Below are 17,330 nucleotides of genomic sequence, written 5' to 3' on the forward strand. Positions count from 1 at the left end.
ATTCTGTATAAAGTGTGGGGGGTGGAGAACAACGAATTTGTGTGCTGTTTGTGGCTACATACGGGGCACCTAGGTAGCTGCTCAGAGTGGCTTCTGGTCTTACTTTTCTGTTGCTGTGATAAATGCTGTGATGAAGGCAACTTATTTTAAAAAAGTGTCTAATGGGATTTATGGATTCAGAGGGTTAGAGTTCAGAGTGGAGGCATGGTAGCAGAAACAGCTTAGAGCACACAGTTTTTTTCTTTTTGAGATTATAATTGCAACATTTCTCCCTTTACTTTATTCCCTCCAAACCTTTCCATATACCCTTCCCATTCTCCTTCGAATTCATGGTCTCTTATTTCATTATTATGGCATGCGTGCACACACACACGCACATGCACACACGCATGCACGCAGGCACACATTCATGTACATCCACTTTGCATGTCCATTGGTATTGTTCTTATTCAACTCATGTTTGGGCAACCATGTTGGTGACATTACTAGGAGATACACTCTCAAAGCAAACTCCCTGGTCCTCTGGCTCTTACAATCTTTCAATTTTCTCTTCCACAGCTTCCAGAGCCTTGGATGTGGGGCTTGTTTTATAGATGCATCCATAAGGACTGAGCTCTACAACTCGGCATTTTGACTGGTTGTTCTTTTCTGTAGTTATCTCCATCAGTTGCAAGGGGACATTTTCTTAATGAAGGGTGAAGACTATATTTATCTGTTGGCACAGGAACAAATGTTTATAGATTGTTGTTAGAGATTGTGCTGGTTTAGTAAGGTAGTAAGATTCTCTTCCACGATCTGTGATTTCCCTAGCACTAAGTAGCTGGCATGGCTTCCTTCTTATTGAGTGGCTCTTAGTCCAATTAGAGACTTAAGTCCAAACAGAGCAACTATTGCATCACTAAGGTCGCTGTGCCGTGCTGGTAATTTATATGATTCACAGGCAGCATAGCTAGGTAGGACTGGTGGTCTTCTCCCTCTTTTGGAAGCTTGCATGGTGCCTTACTGGTTCTGTAAAGTCTCAGGGAAGAGGCTTTCAGGTTAGTTCTAGCTCAGGGGTCTCTAGGTTCTGATTCTGAAGTGCATGGTATTTTCAGCCATAGAGACTTACCTTCCACCCCTGGGGAAACAACCAAGGGCAATAGTAATAGACTCTGTTTGCGGAGTTTCTTGGGACAGACCTGTCCAACAACTCAAAAGAGGGTTCTTCTGTCTGCTATTGGGGGTTTTGGTTGTAGACTTTGGCTCTTAGAGAGGACATCATCAGCCAAGATGAGAAAGTTCATTAAAACTACATATGCATCTTTGTACAGTGAATTGTGTATATTGCAGGGTTTTAGGTGAATGGTTGATAGTATGGTTCCCTGTGCCTTCTCAGACATCCTTACTGTTATTTTATCTCCTCTCTCCCTCTGCATGTATCATCCCCCCCCCCGAAAGATCCTTTTCCATTTCCCCCATCAGATCACTTGATTCCTGCTATTCCCCCCTCTACTGCTTCCCAAACTCCCTTCCTGGCAACGATCCTCTTTCAGCTGCAGGCTATGCACTCACATCTGAAGATTTGGGGCTAGGAGCCTCCAATGAGAGAGAGCATGTGATATTTATCTTTTTGAGGCTAGATTACCTCATTCAATATGATCTTTCCTAGTTCTATCCATTTACATGACAAGTTGATGATTTCATTTTCCTTTACACCTAAATTATATTCCACATTGTGTATGTGCCACATTTTCATTGTCCATTGTTGGTTAAAGGACATTTAGGTTGTTTCCATTTCCCTGCTACTGTGAATATAACAGCAAGGACCATGGCTAAGCAGGATGTTGAGTCCTCTGGGTAGATGCCCAAGGGTAGGTGGTGTATCTGGATCTTGAGACAGATTATTCCCAGCTTCCCAAGGAACTGCCACACTGATTGTCATAGTGGTTGTACATGTTTGCACTCCTACAAGAAATAAATAAGTGTTCCCCTTTCCTCACATCATCCTTGCCAGCATGAGCTGTCATTCGTTTTATTGATCTTAGCCATTCTGGTTGATGCCAGATGAAATCTCAAGATAGTTTTAATTTGTATTTCCCTGATAACTATGGATGTTGAATGTTTTAAAAAAATGTTTCTCAGCCATTTGTGTTTCATCTTTCGAGAACTCTCTGCTTCGTTCTGTATCCCACTTTCCAATTGGATTATTTGTTTTCTTTATCCCTCGATCAAAGCTGTAATTGGTAGAGATTTCTTCCCCCATTCTGTAGCCTGCCACTTTGCCTGGATGTTGTTGTCCTTTGCCATACAGCAGCTTTTCTGTCTCATGAGGTCCTGTGCATTAACTGTTGTTCTTAGTGCTTGTGCAGTGTTCTGCAGGAAGCGTCTTCCTGGGCCAGTGAGTTCAAAAAAGTTCTCCCACTTTCCCTCCCATCAGGCCTTAGGATGAGGTCCTTGACTCATCTGGAGTTGAGTTTTGTGCAGGGTGATAAGTATCTAGCTGCATTATTCTCCATGTAGCCATCCAATTTGACCAGCATCATTGTTGAATATGCTGTCTTAAAACTCAGGTGAGTGGACTTATGCCTGCAGGTTCCTAGATTCCATTTCATTGATCAACATGTCTGTTTTTATGTAAATGTCATGCTGTTTTTATTACTATTATCTCTGTAGTACAATTTGACATCTGGGATGGTGACACCTCCAGCAGTTCTTCTATTATAGAAGATTGTTTTAGCTATACTGGTGTGTATGTGTGTGTGTGCACATGTGTGCACACTCATGTGTGCTCGAAAACACACATGAACACACACATGCGCGTGTGCACACACACACACACATGTGCCTGCTCACGTGTGTGCGTGTTTTCATATAAAGCTGAAATATGGGATTTTTTTTCAGTTTCTGTAAAAAACTGTGTGGGAATTTTGATGGGGATTATGTTGGATCTGTAGATTGCTTTTGGTAGGGTGGCCATTTTCGCTATATTAATTTTATCAATCCATGAGCATGGGAGGTTTTTCCATCTTCATCAATTTTTTTCTTCAATGTCTTACATTTTTATTATACAAGTCTTTCACTTGTCTGGTTTAGAGTTGCCTCAAGATATTTTTGAGGCTACTATTAAAGGTATTTTTCCCTGATTTTTTTTTCAGTCCGTTTGTCATTTGTTGTGCTGCTTACTTTTGTGTCAACTTGACACAAATCAAACTTATCCCAAGGGAAGAAACCTCAATTGAGGAAATGACTCTATGAGATCCAGCTGAAGGGCATTTTCTCAATTAGTGATCAGTGTAGGAGGGCCCAGCCCATTGTGGGTAGTGACATCCCTGAGCTGGTGGTTCTAGGTTCTATAAGAAAGCAGGCTGAGCAAACCATGATGAACAAAGCAGCACCCGTCCAAGGCCTCTGCATCAGCTCCTGCCTCCAGGTTCCAGCCTTGCCTGAGTTCCTGTCGGGACTTCCTTTGATGATGAATAGCAATGTGGAAATGTAAGCCAAATAAACCCTTTTTTCCCTAATTTGCTTTTTTGGTCATGGTATTTTATTGCAGCGATAGAAACCCTAAAGGCTACTGGCTTTTTTGTGTGTGCTAGTTTTGTATTCTATTATGTAGAAAGTGTTTGTTAGCTGTAGAAATTTCCTGGTGGAATGTTTAGGGTCTTTTACCTATAAAATCATATTACCTACAAATAAGGATACTTTAACTTCTTCATTTCCTATTTGAATCCCCTTGATCTCCATCAGTTGTCTTATTGTTCTAGCTAAAACGTCAAGCACTGTATTGAATAAGTATGGAGAGAGGGAAAGATCCTGCTTTGTTCCTGGTTTTACTGGAAATGCTTTGAGTTTTTCTCCGTTTAGGTTGATGTTGGCTGTGGGCTTGCTGTAAATAGTCTTTATCATGTTGAATTATGTCCCCTGTATCTTTAGTCTCTCCAGGACATTCATTATGAACGGGTGTTAGATTTTGCCAAAGGCCTTTGTCATAGTTTGAAAATGCTAGGACCTATTAGGAGTGTGGCCTTGTTGGAGTGGGCGTGGTCTTGTCGGAGTGTGTCACTGTGGGAATGGACTTAGAGAGCTTCCTCCTAGCTGCCTGAGGATGCCTGTCTTCCCCTTCGGAGCAAGATGTAGAACTCTTAGCTCCTCCAGTGCCATGTCTGCCTGAACGCTGCCATGTTCCCACCTTGATGATAATGGACAAGTTCATAGCGAGGCTATGGGCCAGCGCTGTGATGGAAAGTTCTGCATTACTCTCTGAGTGTGATGGAAAGTGCTGGGGCTTGGGTAAGGGTCAAAGAAGTAAAAGCAGTTTGTAGAAACCCACTAAGTACGGCGACAAAGTAGTTAAGTGAATAAATAATACTGATAAGTCAGTGCTGAAGGAAGCAATGCCCTCCTGCAGCCTCCAATGAGCATGCGCCACCCTCCCTGTGTCAGGAAAGACAGTGGATGTTATTAATGGTTCCGAGTTGCACACCTAGCAAATAGGAAAGGAAGGAACTAAACCCGAATCCTTTCTGTGATGGTTTGTATATTATTGGCCCAGGGAGTGGCACTGTTGGGAGGTGTGGCCTTGTTGGAGTAGATATAGCTTTGTGGGAGTGGACTTTAACATCCTCGTCATAGCTGCCTGGGAGTCAGTATTCTGCTGGCAGCCTTCACATAAAGTATAGAACTCTCAGCAACTCCTGCACCATGGCTGCCTGGATGCTGCCATGTTCTTGTCTTGATAATAATGGACCGAACCGCTGAACCTGTAAGCCAGCCCTAATTAAATGTTGACCTTATAAGAGTTGCCTTGGTCATGGTGTCTGCTCACAGCAGTGAAACTCTAATGAAGACACTTTCTTTTATATGGTACCTATGACTTTTGTATCCAATCAAAGGATTTTCTTCCCACAAATATGCTTCTCAGAGGAAAAAGTAAAGGAAAATCTGATATAATTGAATGATCTCAATTAATAGCCACTCGCGGATAACATAGCATCAACATTCTTAAAAACGAAACAAAACAAAACCAAAAAACCTTCAAGCACAGACATCCCAAATCATTTCAGCTCCAATCTGTAGGTGAACATGTGAAGTTGAGGAAAATGAAACACAGAGTTAGATCAGTTAGTTCGAGGCTGTTCTTTAACAATCAGTGTAATTCTTGGAAACCCTTTTCACTGGTCTAAGCTCTTATGACAAAAGTCAGGCGGCGAACTGCAAATATCAGGCAATTTTAAAGGGGAACATAAATCATCTGTGGTTGTCTTTCCCACTCTGAATAATTGCTGTTACAATGAACTCATGTCTTGGGGGCATGGCTTTCAGTAACTACCAGTACTTGCAAATGAGTTTCTTCTTATCGGTTTAATATTACATAGCTTTGGAGCCATCCTGTAACACTCCACCCCAGCTTGTTTTAACTAAAAAAATGTACAAGCAGCTGTACCTCTCCAGCTTGTCAACTGCATCTATGTTTTCCTTCATCCTTTGGTTGTCTTCCTTGGTGGAGTGTGAACATGGTATGTGGCCATCCTGTTAGAAAAGAAAAGAAATCCAAGAACTCACTAACTTATGTAGTTCTCAACTGTGGTGGCATCTTATGAATGGACCTGTGACTGCAAACATGGGGCACAGGCAAATAACGTCTCCTCCCTCCAGATGCTACCCGTACTGTGAAGGGCTGCATACTGACCCATGTTGGCTCATGTGCCTCAACAGGCTGTCTTTCAAAGAAGCCAGCCAATAGCTGCTCCTGGGACTCCTATAGTCCCTAAGGGTCCAAAGCACCTATCATCCCTGCTCACACCTCCAGACTCCCTGTCTCTTCTGCCTAGTATTTTGTGGCAAATGTCTTGAGTTAAGGAAGTAAAGTTTCAGGGACATGCACTGTGAAGAACTTTCCAATAGGTACCAACATTCTCTAGATGTTATGGAAAATATTCATTTAATTGTATGTAAGGTGTCAGGGCCCCTGGTGCCAACACCTGGCACCCATGCTCCCAGTAGGACACTGGAGAAATTTAAAGTGTCTGCTTGTTAGATGTTTTAATGTGTTTGCATGGTTTAAATTTACATGAGTTTCTTTTTAGGAAAAAAATCTAGAAGTTTGTCTTTCAATAATATTTTACCTTGGTTAGTATACTGCTAATAATACTTTTCTTATGACTTAATTAATCTTTTTGTAATTAACACAGAATAAAAACCTTCATTTTGTTGCTATAATGAAGTAATTCTGTTAGCCAGTCAAAGCTAACTATGAGTACTGAAAACTGTGACATTTCTTATGGTTAGGAACACAAGTTGGAAAAAAATAGGACTTCCATATTCCACTTGGACAAAAAAAAATAGTAATCAAAATTCAGTGTGAAAAAGTGCATTTAATGAACAAAATGCACGGTTTAGAAAGTTTAAGAAATGCTAATCTAAAATTGTAGCCTGAAATCAGAGTTGAAGGACATAAGAAATACTGTCCAAGCCTTCTTTCCTATTGCTTTTGTTTCCTTAGTTTCTCACCTATTTATTTATGATGTAGTACCTTAAAATAAATCATCTAAAATCACACAACTTTAACATTAAGAATGTTTTTCAAATTTTGATGCATAATTACTAGAATAATCCACACTGCATTACTTTAAAATCTACATCATGAAAACCCTATTGGCAATTCATCAATTCACATTCAAAAATATTGAAATGATTCTAACACATAAAAGTATCCCACGAGCTCTTGGTCACACAAACATGAGGACCTTACACCCAAGCAAGCTGAAGCACAGCGAAGCTGCAGGCGAGGTGACAACGAGGGGGGGTCCCAGCACTCCAAATACTAGACAATGATCCCAGGAATCATATGTTAGTGTTCTAATCATTGAAGAGTGGGCACAACAAAATCTACAACACCAAACATTTCAGAACTCAAACATTTACTATACAGTTACTGAGTCTGTACTTCCAGAACTGGTCATTCTTAGGTAAACACGAATTGTTCATTTAGCTGAAGAGATTTGGTCATGCTCAATGGAACGAGCTAGAAAACCCAACACAATCACTTTGTAATATGGATTTTGAGAACCTGATCATAAATGCCTAAGTTTCCAGGGTTTTTTCTGTCTGTTCCAACATAGAAGTACAGAACATAGAACAAGCTCTTCTACAAACTTACATGACACTAAAATAAAGTGGTTTTTATTTACTTCATTTTTCTATTGTTTTAAGCAAGCAATTCAAGTGTACATGTAAATCAGTAGGCTCAACAGGATTCCCATCTCCAGAATCTATGGATAGTCAATAGTTTAGCAGAAAAGGGTAGCACCTCACAAGCCCCACCCCCACCCCATCCTTTCTTGAACTGCTACAGGAATTTTGGCACATTCTTTTAGGCCCTTTGATGATCTAGCAGTGTGCTTCTATCTATTTTAAGAATATTTCTGTCTCCTGTGGTTTAATATCATTATAGCACACACATGTACACACACACAGGCATCTATATAATACATACTCCAAAACAAACAAACAAACAAACAAAACAAAACTCTAGACTAGACTCAACTGTCAGTTTCTCCAAGATAAACAGCTTACTGGCCAAAAGTACCCACACACTAACTGAAGTCATTGTGCAGATGTAGTACAGCCATTCAGCAACCTGACAGAGTAGTTATGAAACTAAAATACATGTTTATGTATATATGTGTATTTTGTACATGTAATACACATATATACATTTTATTTCCCCAAGGCAAATCATAATCTTCCTCTTCAAAGAAATCCCACAAGGAAGAAAGGATTGTGTCTTAGTCAGGGTTTCTATTCCTGCACAAAACATCATAACCAAGAAGCAAGTTGGGGAGGAAAGGGTTTACTCAGCTTACACTTCCACATTGCTGTCCATCACCAAAGGAAGTCAGGAGTGGAACCCAAGCAGATCAGGAAGCAGGAGCTGAAGCTGAGGCCATGGAGGGATGTTACTTATTGGCTTGTTTCCTCTGGCTTGCTCAGCTTGCTTTCTTACAGAATCCAAGACTACCAGCCCAGGGATGGCACCACCCACAATGGGGCCTCCTCCTTGATCACTAATTGAGAAAATGCCTTCCAGCTGGATCTCATGGACGCATTTCCTCAACTGAAGCTTCTTTCTCTGTGATAACTCTAGCTTGTATCAAGCTGACACACAAAACTGGCCAGTATAGATTGTCACAGCTTTAGAAACAAAGGAATTAAAAACTAACTGCTAACAGAGTTCTAAGAATCCCAGCTTGGCCCCTCAGCAAGAGAGGGATCACCACAAAGGAGATGTATCATCCAGCCTTCTGCTTCAGTGCTACCTGCTCCTGAGAACCAAAGCCAGGGAAGCTCTCCTTTCTCAATGACTTCAAGGGACCACTGAGGGTCCTTGAATAACTCTTGACATGGCAAGGAGAAACGCTGGCCTCCTTTTCAACATGGGCACTTCATTCCCTGCCTTTATCAGTGACCCAGGACTCCTTATTAAACACATTTGTGTAGAAACTTATGTTGATGGAAATCCCAAAAGCTAATGGAATTAATGGTGTCAGCCTCAGCTTTGGGAATTGGACAGATGTGGCCTAATGATAAGTCATAGCATCTGGAATCTCTCCTAGTTAGGGGACATTCCCAGACACATAGAAGAAGACACGGAGAAATGGCTCTGATATCTCTGTGAGAATTAGCTGTCCTCATATCTAATGCAGAAGCAGAGAGTGAATGGGCCACCCAAAGACACTGATGATCTGAACCCACATGGCAGAGGGACTCGAGAGAGGCACAAGATCCTGCCGCCCCATGAAGACCAATGGAAAAGTATGGAATCCATGATTCATGCTGCCTGGGAACTTTAGCAATTCCTCTTATTGATGACATCAGGAGAAAAAAAAACTCACATGATTATTCTGTGTGCAACTGTGCTGCACTAATGTTCCTGACAACTTGAGCAATACGTCCTTGGACCTCTGTGATTTACACACCCAGTTAAACCTAGATTGAACTCTATGTACATTTTAATGCTTTCTATCAACCCTTCATGGAAGCCAGGCACCTCCTACTAAAAAGGCCATTACCTTCAGTGTTGATCTTGGGACCAGGCACAACATCCTCTGATGTCCTGAATAAGAACATCCTCCCTACCAGATCCACAACCTTCATGAGGCTCCAGAGCAGAGGTTCTCAACCCTCTAGTGCTGCAGTCATGGTTTGTCATGTTGTGGTGACTCCAAGGCACAAAATTATTTTTGTAGCTACTTCAGAACTTTAATTTTGCTACTCTTATGAATCATAATGTAAATGTCTGATATGCAGGATGTTTGATATGTGACCCCTGTGAAAAGGTCATTTGAGTACCGCCACTCTACTAGATGAGCAAGATCAAGGTTTTTCAGTCCCTTGGTAGACAGGACCGCATCCCTACTCAGCGGTGAGCTAGCTTTAGAAAACAGGTCGTCAGCCATATACAATCTTTACTATTGAGGGATAAAAGCCTCTGAAGGGGAAATTAAGGCAGGGTACAAAGACAGGGAAAACTAAGAGAGCCCTGACCTGGCATTTAGTGAAAGAGCAGTCAGCAGACCCAGGCCACCCAACACAACTCAGGCAGTTCAGTAAGAAGACATAGAGGGATGGCATAGACTATGGAGGGATGGCGTTCTGTACAGGTATCTCAAATAACAATCTTACAATAGCAGTGAACCAAGCTTAGACCTAAACACATGTCAGTTTCCAGTTTACTCTTACTGTATCCCAGCTGTTAACAGGCAACTCTGGGGACCTCATAATTTTATGAACTTAATTTACAGTCAAAGTGTATTTCTCAACTCCCTATAACCTAGTACTGCAGGGATTCCTTTGACCTTGTGACTTAAGGGTGTTTTCTTATCAGCCTCTAATTCTGCCCAGTTCATACCCGGGAACCATACACTGTAAGATCTCATTTACAAAATATGGAGAATTTTTTCTTACCAACTATCTTAGAATTTCTTTTGCTATAATAAAACATCAAGACCTAAAGCAACTTGGGGAGAAAAGTTCAATTTCATCTTACAGCTTCCAGGAAAGCCAGGGCAGGAACTTAGAGGCAGGAACTGAGGCCAAGACCATGGAGGAGGGCTGCTTACCACCTGGCTCCAATTGCTTTCTTATAAACTTCAGGTGCTGGGTGTGGGGGGTGGTACCACCCACAATGGGGTGGCCTCTCCCACAACAATTGTCAGCCAAGAAAATGCCCCACAGACTTTCCTTCAGGCCATCATATGGAGTGATTTTCTTAGTTAAAATTCCCTCTTCCCAGATGTGTCTAGGTTTGCATCAAATTAACAAAACCCAACAAGGACCACAAACCCCTGAACAATGTTACCCCAGAAGCCACCAAGGTCTAATTATAAAACTAACAAGTATGACTCTTCATTGAGAAGCCCACACCGTGTTTTCAGAATATTGTCCTCTTCCTTACAGAGCCCCTCTTGGCCTTGATGCTTGAGCATAAAGTCTATGTTAAAGCCTTTGCTTAACTCCAACTCTGTTATTAGAGTGCAACAAAATCAAATTGACAGCAAATTTCCTCCACTCAGAGCTGAGGACTGAACCTAGCCCTTGTACTAGCCAGGCAAACACTCAGCCACTGAGCTAAATCCCTGAATCCCCATGGCAAAAAAATGTCAGCATCGCAAATGAGCTTTTACCTTGGAATCAAGGTCCTCTTTTGTTGTAAGCTCAGGACAGCTGGGCCTGGGGCCTTGGGAAAGCCTGCAGAGTAAAGTACAGTGAGAACCGGTTCTCAGAACAGCAAGCTGGCCAGCTGTCAGATGGCATTTCTAAAGACTTTTACATTTTTATCTTTAAGTTATGTTGCGGGGAAACATATATATATTCATGTGAGTGTTAAGTGCCCATAGAGGCCAGACAAGGCCCCTGGTTCTAGAGTCACATGGAGTTAGAGTATAGTCCTCAACTGGAACAAACTCAGCTCCTCATTGAAAGCAGTATGCTCTTAACTGCTAAGCCATCTCAGATTCCTCTCTCTCTCTCTCTCTCTCTCTCTCTCTCTCTCTCTCTCTCTCTCCTTCCCTCCCTCTCTCCCTCCCTCCCTCTCCTCCCTCTCTCCTTCTCCCTCTTCTCCCTCTCCCTCCTTTTCCCCCTCCTCCTCCCCTTCCCCCTCTCTTAATGTTTTTTGTTTTGTTTGGTTGGGTTTGTTTGTTTGTTTGTTTTTTGAGATGGAGCCTAACTATGTATCACTGGCTAGCCTGGAACTCACTCTGTGGACCAGACTGGTCTCAAATTCACAGAAACCCACCTGCCTCCTGCCTATCCCAGTACCAGGATAGTAAAGGTGTGTGCTACCACACTCAGTATATGGCATTTTATATTTGTCTTTAAGTCAACTTCTGAAACAGTCAAGCTTGCAATTTCCTCTTTCTGATTCTACTTCTCTCAACCTATGAAAACATTCAAGGAACAGTCTCTCTGGGTTCTATAGCAAAGGGTGACAGCCAGTGCACTATCAGGGCCTGAAGATACTTTGTATGCACAGAACTGAGGCGCCAGTGACTGGTTCCTGTATCTTTTGCTACCTAAACAGACTCAGTTGAGAAACTCCTTGGAATTGTCAATTGCCGAGGACCAGCCCTGGAAGAGATCAGGTACTGAAGTGGGACTTAAGATGAAGGCCAAAGACTGATGACCTCTGGCCTTGTAACTCGCTCTAACTGTTTTGGGGGTCAGAAGCTGATGGCCTCTAGAAATTTAACTCTCTCTTGCCGATCCGTGGCTAAAAGCTGCTCACTTCTGGTAATTTGACTCAAGCTGACAGCGGCAGGGGAATTAGAAAAAAAAGGCTTAATTTCTCTCTGGCTCAGTTTGTTAATTCTTTGTGAGCCAGAGAGGAAAAAGAAGAAAAAATGGAGAATTCAAGCACACATTGACACACAGACACATCTTTGGCCAGGCTGGACCACCTGCTTCAACAATTCCACAAGTGTTCATACATCCGTACACACACTCACACATACCTACACATGTGTGTATGTATATAGCTATAGACAGACAGACATATACATTTGTTAGATGGGGATGAGCCCTAATAGTTACACTTTATTTCTTCTCTCTGGCCTTTTTATACCTTCTCAAACAAAAGTTCTTTATAAAATACCTCATAGATAAAATGTTACACAAGAGAGTTACAGAAGTATGTTGATAGTAAGTTCAAAGCAGTGTTTCATTCTATAAGCTCTTTATAAGTTCAAAGCCACAGTTTCATGTGGCCTAGCTTTATCACAGTGCAAACCTGTAGCTTCATCCTTGGACTTAACCTAAAATGAATGTTTTTCCTTGATCACAAATTTGTTTCAAGCCTGATTTCTTATCCTAGTGCAATTAGCCCATGACACATGAAGGTTTACAGAACTCTGTTTGTATCTTCATTCTATAGGGGTTTAGGGATTACTTGTATCAATTTAAGGGTTCTATAAAATCATTATGAGGAATTGTGAGACCATCAATTCGTTTATATAGCATTACTACATGAGAGTACATCTTCATATTGATCTGCAGGAAATTTGTCCAACAGGATGGGCTGATGCCAAGAAATCATTAGGCTATGTAATGGTGACAGAAAAGGCATATAAGCAGCAAGATGATATGCCTTTCCTGTCCTGAGATGAAGTCTCTGATGACCTTGCATCTCAGAGTACCCCTACCACAGCCATGCAAAACAATGGGCCATGTCCAGACAACCCACTCACTCACTCTAGCTTTTCCTAGATGGATTCTGTCAGTTAACCAGAAGTCTGAATGTAGAAAAGCCAAAGAAACATCTGTATATTATTATTAGGCATCTCTTCCCAGAAAGAAAAATTCTGACATTAAAAACTATAAAGACTAGGGGCTGGAGAGCTGGCTCAGTGGTTAAGAACACTGACTGCTCTGGCAGAGGACCTAGATTTGCTTCCTGACACTCACACTGTACCTCCAGCTCCAGAAGATCAGATATGCTCGTCTGGCTTCTGCAGACACCAGACATGCAAGTGATTCAAAGACATACATTCAGACAAAACTCCCATACATATAAAGTAAAAATAATTTTAAAAAATGTTAAAGGATGGTATTGAGGAAGACAAGTCACAAGAGTAGATAATCACGTTTTCTGCTAAATTTTATATTGAAAGACCAAATAGATAATTAGAAACTTAAAGATGGGACACTAGTGGTGGAGAGATGGCTCAGCAGTTAAGAGCACTGTCTGCTTTTCCAGAGGTCCTGAGTTCAATTCTCAGCAACCACAATGGTGGCTCACAGCCATCTGTAATGAGATCTGATGCCTTCTTCTGGTGTGTCTGAAGACAACTACAGTGTACTCATATAAATAAAAATAAATATTTCTTTAAAAAGATGGGACACTATCTATATCCCCGTGTGGGATCTTTTAATTGGAATGAAAGGGTTCCAATCTTAAGGACAGGGGACCTAACATTCCTGACAGAGCTGGGTTACAGCTCAGTGGTAGAACAGACATAGCATGTGTGAATCCCAGTTCAATCCCCAGCCCTGCCAAAGTAAAGGTCTTCCGAGAGCTCTGTACCCTTTGCTGCCTCATCCTAGTCTAGTATTTTACTTAGTCTCTAATGGATGAAGTCAACTAACTCAGACATTCCAAACTTTTCCAGAGTGAACTGTGAAGTTTCATTGGATATATAAGTACGGATGGTTATAACTATTAAAACTATCCAGTTGAAGTTATCCTGTATTACAGTAGAAACACTTACACTTGAAAGGTTTCAAAAACAGCATAACTTTGTGCAGTGGCTCCATAGATGTCCACCAAAGATGCATTGGTGCCTTGCTGGAGAAGAAGACTGACCATGTCTTTAGACTGAGATCTCACAGCGTGTATAAGGGCGGACCTAAAAGAGCAAATGGAACATCATCCTGACACACTTATTTATTTCTTGTTATTGTTTGGGGTTTTGTTTTCTTTTGTTTTGGAGACAGGGACTCTCTACACAGCCCTGGCTCACCTGGTACTCACTATGTAGAGTTCCACCACACCAGGCTCTCTGGCACATGTTAATGAAGTCATATAAACAACTATTCAGCTATGTCTCACCAAGTTCCTATCTGGCCTGTGTGTTAGCATGGCCATCAGCAATTAAGAGCAGACAGAAGCATTTTGAGGAAGGCATTCATTGACCTTTGCTATCTCCAGTGCTGAAAGGGAAGAACCAAGACTCCCCGAGCCACCGCTGTGCTACTCAGTAGTGTTCCAGGCCTTGTGACGGACAGTGCTATACCTAGATCATTTACCTGGAGAGGGTGAAATTAAATGATCAGGTTTCCATTGCTGCCCTAGCCTGATGTGATATACCATAATTCATAGTGAGCCACAGGCCAAATAAAGAAAAATGTACTTTTTATAAGTTATTAATTTAAAAGTATTAGCAGTGAAGATAATAGCAGGCTGGAGAAACAACTCAGCAGTTATGAGCATTTGTTCCTGCAGAAGACATGGGATCAGTTCTCAGGACCTACATGGTGGCTCACAACCATCTACAACTCCAGCTCCACAGGATCTGACACCGTCTTCTGACTCCCTCAGGCACCAGACATATAAGTGGTGCTCAGACACATATGCAGAGAAAACTTTCATACACATAAAAAATAAAGGGCTGGAGAGATGGTTCCACGGTTAAGAGCACTGACTGCTATTCCAGAGGACCTGAGTTCAATTCCCCGCAACCACATGGTGGCTCACAACCATCTGTAATGAGATCTGATGCCCTCTTCTGATGTGCAGGCATATATGCAGGCAGAGCATTGTATAGATAATAAATAAATCTTAAAAGTGAAATAAATCTTTAAAAATTAAAGATAACAGCAACAGTAATCTTAGTCAATAAGGTTGACTACCTTTTCTAGTGCTGATATAAATGTGATATATAGGATCTGAAAACCACTCTTCAAGAATATCATCCTTATTGTGGCAGACTGGAGAGATAGCTCAGTGGTTAATGCTCTTGTAGAGAAGACCTAGTTTCAGTTTCTGGCACTCATGTCAGCTGGCTCACAATTGTCTGATTCCAATTCCAGAGGAGATAATGCCCTATTTTTGTCTCTATGAGCACCAGACAGATTAATTGGTGCACATACATACATGCAAGCAAAATATTCATACATATGAATAAGATAAACAGTTTTAAATGATACAAAGGAGTATTGGTTTTTTTTGTTGGTTTTTTGTTTTGTTTTGTTTTTTGTTTTTCGAGACAGGGTTTCTCTGTGTAGCCCTGGCTGTCCTGGAACTCACTCTGTAGACCAGGCTGGCCTTGAACTCAGAAATCCACCTGCCTCTGCCTCCCAAGTGCTGGGATTAAAGGTGTATGCCACCACTGCCCAGGTATTGTTTTTATTTTAATATCAGGAAGTGATTTGGTTCATCGGAAGCACAGATGAACCTTCTGTGAAGGGAGGTAGGCCTTCTCTTTCTCAATCACCTATAGCATATTTTCATTAATGAAAGTTTATCTAAATGAGGTTAGATTAGTTCCTCTGTACATGCCAGCCCAGTGAATAGATAGCTGTTATGATTTTAATATGCGCCAAAAGACAAACACTGAGTAACTGGGCCTGTGGTGATTATGCCATTGAGGTGACTGGACCACAGGCTCACTAACTTTAACACTGTATTAACTCATTTGTGAGATCAGGGATAACTTGTCTATTAGGATGTTGGTCCTGAGGGGGAGGGGGGACCTGGGTCACTAGGGGTGTTCCTATGAAGGGTCTGCCTTGTCCTGGAAGCCTTGTTTTTCTGCACCATGGCTTTGAGAAGAGGTCCTCCTCTGTCTCTGGCTCCTACTTCCTGTCATAGACTACCTTACCTTTACCTCAAAGACAGCGGTCTAGCCCACCATGGATTGGTGCCTATGAAACTGTTAAGCAAAATAAATCTTTCCTCTATTAAATGGTTTCTACTATGTATTTGTTCAGACTAGTGAGTAGCTGAACACATCCATATGAACCATATAAAAATGGGGGAAATTGAGTAACACCTAATGATACATAATCATTTAGAATAATCTAACATCAATATTCTTCAAACAATGCAACATAGAGAAAAGAGCCATCAGAGATGTTCTTTTGAATCAAAGTGATTTTCAAAAATATTTCTCATAAATATAGCATTTATAAAAAAAATGTAGAGCTGACATGGTGACACACGCCTTTCATCCCAGCACTTGGGAGGCAGAAGCAGGTGGATTTCTGAGTTCAAGGTCAGTCTAGTCTACAGAGTGAGTTCCAGGACAGCTAGAGCTATACAGAGAAACCTTGTCTCAAAAAAGAAGGAAGGAAGGGAGGAAGGAAGGGAGGGAGAGAGGGAGGGAGGGAGGGAGGGAGGGAGAGAGAGAGAGAGAGAGAGAGAGAGAGAGAGAGAGAGAGAGAGAGGGAGAGAGAGGGAGAGAGAGGAAATGTAAAAAGAAAAATAAGAACAAGAAAAAGTGTATAAAAGAGACAGGGATAGGAAATACTACAAAATTGTTTTTAAAAAATTCATTGGAATCTTAAACTAGAAGTCTCCAACAGTAAGACAAATATGAAACTATTTTATCTAATATAAAATCCTAAGACTAAAACAATTTGATTCAAAAGTAACAAAATCAGTTTTAAAAGGAGCTCTGCCGTATGCTGAGACTAAACCAAACAGCTCATTTCTCCCTACCTGCTCATTTGCTTTAACGTGTCTCCTATAAGTGTCTCCTATAAACATAAGTTACTTTCGTATGCCTTTCCTATTGATGCTTTATATGACCATAGCCACTCTAGACCGTCGCAAGGATTTAAGAATTTTCACAGATACCTCTTGCAGTTATCCAGGGCGTTTATGTCGGCTGCAGCCTGCAGTAAGAGTTGCACCATGTCCTGTTTGTTTTCTAGCACTGCAAGTATAAGCGGTGTGTAGCCATTCTGTGGAAACGAAAAGCAATTCCCAACTTACAGTTAAGTGTTTCTCAGTCAGCTACAAATCTACTAAGACCCTGCTAAGGAAAACACCCCTCTCCGGAGCTGACCAGGCACGCATACACAACTCTGGCCAGTGTTCCCCAAACTCAGCCCAGCACTCTCCGGTTCCAAAAACTCAGCTCCTGTCAGTGTTCCGAACACCACCGTAAAAGACTGTGCCAAGCAAATCCGGAGCAGTAAAGGACTGACGCAGTTTTCTTGCCCGGGTTAAGATTATCCAGTCCGGAAGATAACATGGTGATTGCGTTTGGAGAAAGCTGCAAGGATGTGTGTGTGTGTGTGTGTGTGTGTCTGTCTGTCTGTCTGTGTGTGTGTTCGCTCGTGCACACGTTACA

General features: G+C 41.6%; 1 protein-coding gene across 1 annotated transcript in view; it reads right to left on the reverse strand.

Moving 5' to 3' along the window:
- Window positions 1–16,938, reverse strand: part of LOC114630727 (ankyrin repeat domain-containing protein 36C-like) — a gene marked incomplete at its 5' end in the record, with an annotated part of 109,288 nt that extends 92,350 nt beyond the window's left edge. Inside the window, 4 exon segments of the mRNA XM_028779014.1 lie at window positions 5,423–5,508; window positions 10,665–10,728; window positions 13,743–13,880; window positions 16,832–16,938. Of these exon segments, the coding sequence (XP_028634847.1) occupies window positions 5,423–5,508; window positions 10,665–10,728; window positions 13,743–13,880; window positions 16,832–16,938 (395 nt within the window).
- Window positions 16,939–17,330: the final 392 nt, after the last annotated feature.

This window comes from Grammomys surdaster, unplaced genomic scaffold, assembly GCF_004785775.1.
Source record: "Grammomys surdaster isolate TR1022 unplaced genomic scaffold, NIH_TR_1.0 67, whole genome shotgun sequence".
Classification (NCBI taxonomy): Eukaryota; Metazoa; Chordata; class Mammalia; order Rodentia; family Muridae; genus Grammomys; species Grammomys surdaster.